The sequence below is a fragment of the Polistes dominula genome, unplaced genomic scaffold (genome assembly GCF_049000335.1).
Source record: "Polistes dominula isolate Pdom_NZ unplaced genomic scaffold, Pdom_raw_medaka contig_16, whole genome shotgun sequence".
Taxonomy (NCBI): Eukaryota; Metazoa; Arthropoda; class Insecta; order Hymenoptera; family Vespidae; genus Polistes; species Polistes dominula.
In genome coordinates this window covers 7149951-7160275 of record NW_028301040.1, presented here as the reverse complement: position 1 = coordinate 7160275, position 10325 = coordinate 7149951, and the positions used below count along the sequence as shown (strand labels likewise).

At 27.1% G+C, this 10325-nt stretch overlaps 1 protein-coding gene, 1 long non-coding RNA gene and 1 pseudogene across 3 annotated transcripts; 1 reads left to right on the top strand and 2 right to left on the bottom strand.

The window, feature by feature from the left end:
* The first annotated feature begins 269 nt into the window (after positions 1–269).
* Positions 270–4500, top strand: LOC107070575 (protein FAM50 homolog). Its single transcript, XM_015328897.2, has 4 exons — positions 270–1214; positions 1328–1482; positions 1586–1698; positions 1832–4500. Exons 1-4 carry the CDS (start codon positions 557–559, stop codon positions 1953–1955), a joined length of 1050 nt encoding a protein of 349 aa, XP_015184383.1. The 5' UTR covers positions 270–556; the 3' UTR covers positions 1956–4500.
* LOC149031831 (uncharacterized) lies at positions 2300–7776 on the bottom strand (annotated as a pseudogene). The gene is made up of 3 exons (XR_016177334.1): positions 7330–7776; positions 6455–6619; positions 2300–5020 (listed from the first exon to the last, which is right to left on the bottom strand). The product of XR_016177334.1 is annotated as an uncharacterized LOC149031831 (transcript).
* A 770-nt stretch (positions 7777–8546) lies between these two features.
* On the bottom strand, positions 8547–9267 carry LOC107070573 (uncharacterized). The gene is made up of 2 exons (XR_001476288.2): positions 9024–9267; positions 8547–8856 (listed from the first exon to the last, which is right to left on the bottom strand). It is a non-coding gene; the product is annotated as an uncharacterized LOC107070573 (long non-coding RNA).
* Between the last annotated feature and the right edge of the window lie 1058 nt (positions 9268–10325).

Below are 10325 nucleotides of genomic sequence, written 5' to 3'. Positions count from 1 at the left end.
TCATGCCGCCCTAGTGGCAGAAATAAGTATTAGTTATTCCTTACGATTTTAGAGGATGGACCGCCGTCGAACTATGACGTCAGCATGCCCATGCGCATGCGCACGAAGACTCCCACGTGGGAGAGAATGCTACGTTCTGACATTACGGGTTCTTCCAGCGATCCCATTCGTACGATAATTTTCTGCCGCGTACGATAATTTTACGCCCCTGTGTCGATCAGACGAACTAAAATCTCTGGGATCACTGGGTTCTTCCCTCTGTTAGTCACATATAATTTCTGTTCTTCTTTAGATCTACATTTACGTTTATATAAAGGAAGGAATATTTTGGATTTGTTTTTATAACAAAGTAATACTATTATTGTCGAATTAAACTGTGCTAAAATTATTTTTTATTTATTTAGCGTAAATAAAAAATACAGTGAATCTGTTTAAGGCAACTAATGTCTTTAGTATAACAGAAAAACAAAAGTATCATAAATCTTTAAGGTTATAAAGACTTTGATATAAAAAGAATTTTGTTATTTTATACACAAATATATTTTTGTAAAGAAAAATGGCTCACTATAAAGGAGCTGCCAGTGAAGCTGGTCGTGCCATGCAACTCATGAAAAAACGTGAGATTGCACAGCAGGAAATAGAATTGAGAAAAAAGAAAATAGAAGATGATCTGAAAATTCATAATATAGAAAACAAATTTGCCACTCATTACAATGCAGTGGAACAGCAATTGAAAACATCTACCATCGGTCTTGTTACCTTGAATGAAATGAAAGCTAAACAAGAAAACATAGTGAAGGAACGCGAAAGAAAACTTGCCCAAAAAGAACAAGAAAAGGAACAAGAGAAGGAAAGAGCACTAGCTGCAAAGCAAGCAGAGAAAAATAAACAGAAACGACAAATACAAGCCTTATCGTTTAATTTGGATGAAGAATCTGAAGAATTAGACGATGAATCAGATGGAAATTCTGATAAGTTTGAAAAGTCAAAGAATGAGATTAATGGTCCAATTGTTAAAAGAATTAAGAAGAATCCTGATGTGGATACAAGCTTTTTGCCGGATAGAGAAAGAGAAGAAGAAGAAAATAGATTAAGAGAAGAACTGCGACAAGAATGGGCGCAAAAACAAAATGCGTTAAAGGAAGAAGAAATAGAAATAACTTTCAGTTATTGGGATGGATCTGGTCATAGACGTAGTGTCATTATGAAGAAAGGTAAGTAGTAGAAAGTATTTGTAATATCATAGTTTTGTATGCGTTAATTTTAAATATTTGTATAAAATCAGTAAAAATTCATATTAGTCAATATTAGTTATTATTATTTACAGGTAATTCGATTTATCAACTACTTCAAAGATGTCTGGAAGTTTTAAGGCGAGAATTTAGTGAACTTAAAACTGTAATGGCAGATCAATTGATGTATGTCAAAGAGGATCTTATCTTACCGCATCATTATACTTTTTATGACTTCATTGTCACCAAGGTATTTACTGTCACGATCTTTATATATATCTTTTAACATATACTAATATATGTTATACGTTAAGTATTGAGAAAATGTTCTATATATTTTTTTCTTGTTACAGGCGAGAGGCAAGAGTGGACCACTTTTTACATTTGACGTTCACGATGATATCAGAGTTATGCATGATGCATCTGTTGAAACTGAAGAGTCGCATGCTGGCAAGGTTTTATTAAGGTAAGTTTTTTTCTTAGTAGTATATTTGTTCACCATATATAAATTGAATGTTATTTTATATGTAATAATAAACTAAATGTTTTGAATGTAAGTAATGATGAAATAATAATGATTATTGTTATGTTTATTTTAGGTCATGGTATGAAAGAAATAAGCATATATTTCCTGCCAGCAGATGGGAACCTTTCGATCCCACCAAAAGTTATGACAAATACACGGTTTCGGATAAAAACAAAAAGAAAGACTTAATAAAATAATGCATTGAAAGTTATATATAGAAGAAATTGAAATTAAGGAAATATTATATATTTGACACATTACCGAATAGTGTGGAATTGTATATATTGTGTTTAATTATATTCCATTGGCGATGGAAAGTGTATAGTCTGATAAAGTCCACATAGTTGGCAATGTGTTAATGAATTATAATTCGAGTAGAATCTTGTCATGATACTAAAGAAATAAGCATATATTTCTTGTCAGCAGATTGGAATCTTTCGATCCCACCAAAAGTTATGACAAATACACGGTTTCGGATAAAAACAAAAAGAAAGACTTAATAAAATAATGCATTGAAAGTTATATATAGAAGAAATTGAAATTAAGGAAATATTATATATTTGACACATTACCGAATAGTGTGGAATTGTATATATTGTGTTTAATTATATTCCATTGGCGATGGAAAGTGTATAGTCTGATAAAGTCCACATAGTTGGCAATGAATTAATGAATTATAATTTGAGTAGAATCTTGTAAAATGTGAATCATACATTGTCATCTTTTTCGTAATTGTTTATTTTTATGATTTTTCACTGTTTTCAAGGATAATTTGCAATAAAGATAACGATAGAAATTTGTGATTTTCTAATGTTTAGAAATAATATATATGTTTTTATAAATATACTGTAAATATAATTATATCCTACGAGTTGATTTTTGATAAAATTAATTCATAAGCAATTAATCACGTTTTATAAGATTCTCCAGCATTAAGTTAATAACATTATCGGTTAATATATTTGTTATGTAGTTATCTTTATTACTACATATTTGAGATAGAGGCACGTGATTCATTTTAAATTTATTAAATTACATAGTTGCAAAATATTCATACAGAATATGAATGTATTGTCATAACGATGAATTAATTGGGCCATTTACAGGTCAAAACGATTCATTCCAGAAAATTAATTAAGTTTTATACAATATTTAATAGCCATACAAGATTTTGTTAAGCTCAGTATTACATATGAAAAAAATTTAACATCATTGAAGCACTTTGGTACTATTATTTGAAAAAAATATAAACATGGAAGTAATTTTTGTTGCCTGTAAATGACTGAATCATAAGTTTATATTATCTATTTAACTTCAAATTTTCAACTTTTAATTTTTCTATAAATAGCAGAAAATACAAGATATTCATTTTATATAAGATATAATATATGTATATGCATATATAAGATTTCAAATGTATATTATTTCTTTAGAAGCCGCTGTTATTTGTCTTTTTTCATTACCGTCAGTTAATGAAGCTATAATTATTTTTGAATCTTGTAATAATTCAATTAGAATGTTTTTATGTACATTTTGTAAAGTATTTATTGTTGATAAATGGTTAACTGAAGCATTTATTAAATTTGTATTACTTGTATTTGATGGTAATAGCATATGTTTTATAGGCTTTTTACAATGTTTATGTGTAACACCATTTTGTAGTACCTATTGTGAGGAGGACCGAAAAATAATGTCGTTTCTGCGCGTATCAATTGCATTATTATTTATCAGCTCATTGTGTACTTCAACGGCATGCTTGAATTTAATGTAAAAAAATGACATTACTTTCAGGTCTCCTCAATATTTGGACAATTTATTTTGAAAGTGGTGTAAGTCTATTTTCTCTTGTTTCGAAAAAATTAAAGGTTTTCATATCAATGATTACTCAATTTCTTTTACCGACCAATTTTAAATTGTACAAAACATGAGCACCACTCTCAAAATAAACGGTTCTTTAATATCTCTTTCAATCTTTCACGATTTTTGTATTGACATAATAATGTTTCTTTCATCTCTGTCTATGTTAAGAATCATCTTAAATATACTTCGTTTTACTTACAACAATTTACTTATTGAAGTGAGTATGTTTAATATATTCAAAGTTGCAAAAAATATTTACTTCTATATTATTATCAAATTTTTTGATAGCAGTATCCAAATTCTCTATCTTCAATAATTCTTTTTTCAACTCCTCATTTATTGTACTAATGTTGTTCAATTGGCATTTATCAATATTATTTCTAAGATATGTTTTCCCGATGTTATCTTGATCATCTTGTAACAAAAGATCAGAATTTCAAGAAAACATTTGCAATTAATTTTGCATAACTTTAATTACCTTTAATTTGAAGATTTTCTCGTAAACGCGCGAAAAATTCACATTTTCGTTGATAATTTAATTGCGTTAATTCCTTTAATTCAGTTATTTCCTCTTGCATTTCTTTCGTCGATATATCTTTTATCAAAACAAGAGTATACACAATATACTAACATTTGTATTTACAAATAAAAACTAAGAAATAAAGCGAAGCTAAATGTAATTTCAAAAGTTAAAAATCACATGCGATGTGCTTTAAAAGATTTTGATTGGATTACATTAAATGTAAGCTGCCCAATCAAAAGTCAAGGACATATACTTTCGCAATGTCACGATTTATTTGTGGGAAAAATTTAAATTTTATACGAAATAATTATCGTCGAAATTAAGACGCAAGAATTGATAATAATAAATATATATATATATATGATTGTTAACAAGATTAAATCCTAAAAAATATTATCTCCGATGAAAAATTCAATGTTACGGTTTTTCGAGTTTCGTGGTAGCAGCCTTTGCACCTGTATTAAATAACCTGATGGTACCTCTATTAACTTTTCACGATATTTCACAGTCTTTAAAACTTTCTCCTTCTTTCTCATCTTGTGTCACATCTGAACACGACGTATCATCCGTCATTGAAACATTCATTTTCGATTCTATCGAACAATTCGATTGTGTATTTGGCATATCTACTTTAGACGAATTGATTATTTCTGTCGAAAGCATCGCATTTTTAATTTCAGAATTGCCATTATATTGTTCGGAAATTTCTTTCATATTATCCGCTACAACTCAATGATGTCTTCCACTGGACGATGAATTACGTGAATCATGGTTCCTATTAGTTCTACAGGATAATTTCGAACATGTTTTACTATCCTCTTCATCGCTACTTCCTTCCGTACAAAGTTCTTCTTCTGATATCCATAATTCTTCTTTTTCCTATAAAGCAGAAATAATTCAAATCTTATTTTTTTTTGAGAATATAATAGGCCCAGTTATGTATAATTTAACTAAAAATTAATAAACTCAATATGGATCCAATTATTCATTTATTCAAAATTATTGAAAAATTGTAAATAATATTAATAATATTACTTACAATTAGTATTAAAAAACATTTTAAACAAGAAAAAATATATCTATTAGGAATAAAGCTATATTATTATTATTATTATTATTATTATTATTATTATTATTATTATTATTAAAATTTTCAAATTAAATTTACTGAAATTTAGATCATAGATTATTAGCTTTCTGCATGATTTGGTTCATTATTAATAACTGATAAGTCGGTTTCTATATTTCGTTGGTCAAATGGCGATAGGAGTGAAGGATTTTACCAAAAAAATTAGATAATAGTGCAAATGTACTACTAATACACTATATTCTCAATATAACGAATCTTACGAACGATATGTAAATCTGAAAAAACAGGTCAAAGAAATATATATATATATATATCTATTATATATATATTTTGAATTACGCATCATCGTCTCACCTCCTTCATTAATGTATTTCATATTTTGTATTCCATACATTTCATTTCACATAATATCGAGCTAATGGTCGTTTAAATATATTTAATTCTTAATTAAAAGAATATAAAATTTGTGCAATAAATAAAAACTTTTCAAGTTATCAATCTTGAAACAAGTCTAATTTGTATATCTGTATATTTTTTTTTTGTTTTTATTACATTTTTATTAGATTTATATTATTTAGTTTCTTGTTTATCTTATAATTAATATTCAAATGCAAAGTTATTTATTGTTACTATTCAGTTAAAGTGAAATGTTAGCCAGATTAGAAAAACAGTTTATTAATTAAAAAACGAATATCTGTGCAGTTCACACTCGATAAAAACTTTCATAAAACAAAATATGCAATATTTGACGATCGTCCAGTTTTTAATAAAGTGCGAGTATCACGAGGAATTTTATATTCCGGGTCCTTCAAACCTTTTAATAAATTACCCAATTGAGTATGATTAATATTGTTTTCTAAGGACCATACTTTTAAAAAGTTGAGCAATCTTAAATTTGCAAAAGCAGTATCTTTGTTATTTGCAATAATATTATCTATTTGTTTATTTCTATTAGTTTCAAAATTAAATGAATTATTAATATTAAGATCGGAAACAGGAGTAGAATTTATTTCAGAAATAATTAGCAAAATTTTGGATTCCTCAATAATTTTGTCGACACACCGATTCTGAATAAACGACGAAGTCATCTGTTTCTTTATAAATTTATATTTTTGGTAACGCTTCTCGGACATATTTTTTGGTTTATAGTATATACACAATATATGTCAGACAATATTACAATATGCAATTATGATATTATTACATAAAAAAATATTATTTACTTTTGAGCTGTCATGTTGTATGCGTAACGTACGGCGAGAAGAGTAATTTACAAACGTAACACATACTATAAAACAGGACACTGATTCAAGATGTTCGCTCGATAAACGTTTGCTCAGATTGAACGTAAATCCACCAATGATCGAACTGCTCCGTTTTCGATGTCCCTATAGTTACCCAAAAAACGTTGATAAAATGTTTTATCAATATTTTTTGGTAACTGTGCATTGATTTGCCTCGTTTTTGCTGAATATGATGCAATCTTCAGATGACACGACAAGTCGATGCAACTCACAAAATGTCTTCTTAATATAAAAAAAAAAAATTTCAAATATCAAAAAGAATATATTTTATTTCCAATATTAAGTTAACATGTATTTCATATCATAAAAAATATATTTTTCTGTAATATGGAATAAATATTAAATTAATATTTGAAAAAAAAAATATTTCTTTCTAGATCTAAAATAAATATTGAATTAACATTTTTAAAAAATATTTCTTTCCAGATCTAATCTAGATCTAATCTAGATCTAATCTAAATATTAAGAAAACATTAAAGAAAAATATTTTTTTCTAAATCTAAAATAAATATTTAATATATATTTATATATTAACACTAGATATACTACCACTTTCAGTATACCTATTTCTACCACACCAGTCAAAATGACTGGTGTATAAAAAAAATGCTTTTTGAGGCTTCCAGTCTTTATTTACTCTTAAAAAATAACAAAAAATGTTTAAAAATAATAATTTTAATAGATAAATGGATTTATATAGACATTTTTAAATAACAAAACTTTTAATTATTTACAGTTTGTCGGTCGTAATTTCTACATATGTAGATTTTGCTGTGTGTACACTTTCCACATACACATTTTTTGCATGTATTGTAAATGTTTGTAGTTTTATTGTTATTGCGATATCTTATTTGACACCATTTTCGTACAGGAACCATGCCACTTGTAGTTGGTATACCAGCTTCGTGTGGTTTTTGCCTTAAAGTCTGATATTTTGAAGCAAGTTCTTTTGCTGATCGAAATAGATAGTCTTTCTGAGAGATATTTTCTGTTGTATTTTTGTACAATATCCAGCAATTTATTCCGGCTAAATCTAAAATATTAAAAAAGACTTGAAGTGGCCACCTTTCGGAACCTGATTTCACGGTATATTTTCGTGCCATTTGATCAGAGACATCGACGCTAAATTTAGTTCTATTATAAAACGATACAATTTCAGATAATTTCTTAGCAGTTTTATCAATGTTGACATGTTTATGTTTTGTCTGGTTTGCTCTTATAAACGGTAAGTGTACATCCATTGAATTGGTACAACAACGTTGAGAAATGAGTTATGCTGTTTTTATTTCAATTTGCGAATTTTCGGCAAAAATTTCCTTCGTACAACTCACGTGTGTACTATATTTCAAGAAACTCTTTCAATTTTGCTTGCGTAATTGTCCAGTTTTTTTCCCAAAACTCGAAACTCGAAACAAGAGTGTTTGTGCCTCATGCACTTACAAAGTTTGCCACTATATGTACTGCATCGATCTCATGATTATCCCGAAATCATATTTCTGTGTCGGTAAAACATTACAGTACCCATCCATTGTGGTAGCTACCCCAATATCATAGAATTTCTTCATAGAAACATGCACCAGTCATCTTGACTGGTACAAGTGTCCATGATAAAAATTATTTTTGTTACTAATAGATATAAAAAAAAATTAAGTTCATAAAATGTATTCTCTACTTATTCCTACAAAAGTCATAACATCATTTCGTAAATCAAATGTTACATGAAGTAGATATTTTGAATTGAAATGGTCCGACCAGTCAAAATAACTGGTCTGGTAAATTTAGTGTCAAACAGATCCTAGTAGCACAAAATATTGAAAAATATTGAATAAATATGTATTTAATATTATAAAGAGATTAAAAGAGATTTAATGTTTTTTTAATATCAAATACACATGTATTCAATATTTTGTGCTACTAGGGAAGCTTCGAGAGAATGAGATGAATGCAGAGTATCAGGAGTAGGATAATTGTAGGGTTTATATATTATAATATTATTACCAAGTTTATAAAAATTATTTTACATTATATATTCTACATATATTACATTACATATTATACAGATTCCAAGTTCTTTTTTCTGCCGATATTCACGATACTTTTCGGAATTAGTTTTCGGCATACTTGTAAAAATTGTTTTTATTAAAATGATGAAAAAAAATATTCACATAAACGATCACGGAGCTTAAATAAGAAGGAGAACGATCACTGTGTATAAAAGTGTCCCCAAAATATAGAACAAATAAAATGTTATTCCAAGGTGTGCTGTAGCTGCTTAGATCAATTAGCGCTCAACAATATTAAATAAAATTATTTGTACGTACCTAAAACAATAAAGAGGCTTATGTAATTATTGCTTATTAAATTATTTATTTAAAATTTGACGAACAAGCAAACTAATGTAGAAAGAAAAATTTTAAATAATGTTAAATATTTTATATTGGTTATTGTTAATTTATGTGGTTATATGGGATAAAATAGAAAGGATTACTTTAATAATTTCGGATATATTTAACATGAGGTACTGAACACGTGTAACATCGTAAAATCGTAGAAGAACAAAACAAAAAAATAGCGCAAAACAGGGTTATCAACTTTACTTTAAACAAAAAAAATAACTAAATAAAAATAATACCATCCTAATAAATCTGATTAAACTATTATATCTTTGATCCTTAACATTAATCTAATTTAACAATACAGTCTCAAATAACTATAACATAAATTAAATTAACATTACTTAACAGTTATAAAGCTGTTTGTCGTTGATTTAACTCCGATTTTAATTTCCTTTCAGCTGAAGAGCCACTAAAACAATTTTTTATAGTACACTTTTTCACCATTTTCAACAATACTATTTTTATTTCTTGAAAAACGTAAAAATGTTGAACACCGTTAAAAATATTTATCCACATGTATATTTACAAATACGCAATGCTCAATAATTTTTTGTGATGTCACTAGGATTGAGGTAATCACTATGCCGTCCTAGTGGCAGAAATAAGTATTTATATTTTGTAACTTTTTTAGGGAATACAATTTATGACAAATTACCTATAGCGATCGTTTTCCTTCTTATCTAAGGTCCGTGGTTTATTATATTAAAACAGTAAAGATTATTATTAATAGTATGAATAATGTTGTCATTGTTATCAATCATTTTTTAAACAATATTGCCAATTTTTATTTATTAAATTTATATAAAGTAAAAATTTTTCCTGTACATGTTGAAAATGTATGACGCTTATTCTTTTCCACTCTAATTGTAATTCGATTGTTCACATTAAATTACAGAGTTTATCATAATTGCTCTCAGGAAAGAGAGAGAGAGAAAGAGAGAAAAAATGAAATTATTTGAAGCTTTTTCTAGAATACTTAATAGTTTCTTGGAAAGTTTACGAATGTTAATGATAATAAATATTAATTTAATGACACTAAATGATGATTCTTAAGATTCACTTAATAGATACTATTAAAAATTGTAGAGGAAAGTTTTGTCCATGTGTGTTAATAATCATTAACTTTCTGTTAATGAAACAATGTCGTAAATTTTTATATTATTTCCTCCATACAAATTTCTCAGTATTACCAAAGAATTCGAATTCAAATTAGTCGATATTTGTTCATACATTTTTAGCTACTTAATTTACTGCTGATAAGTGATGTGTTAATAGTTGTATCTAATATTAATTGTAACATTACTTCCAAATATTAAATCTAACATACATATTGTTACAAATTATTAACATCGTGATTTGAAAAATTGTAGTTATTTTAATAATCATCTTAACAA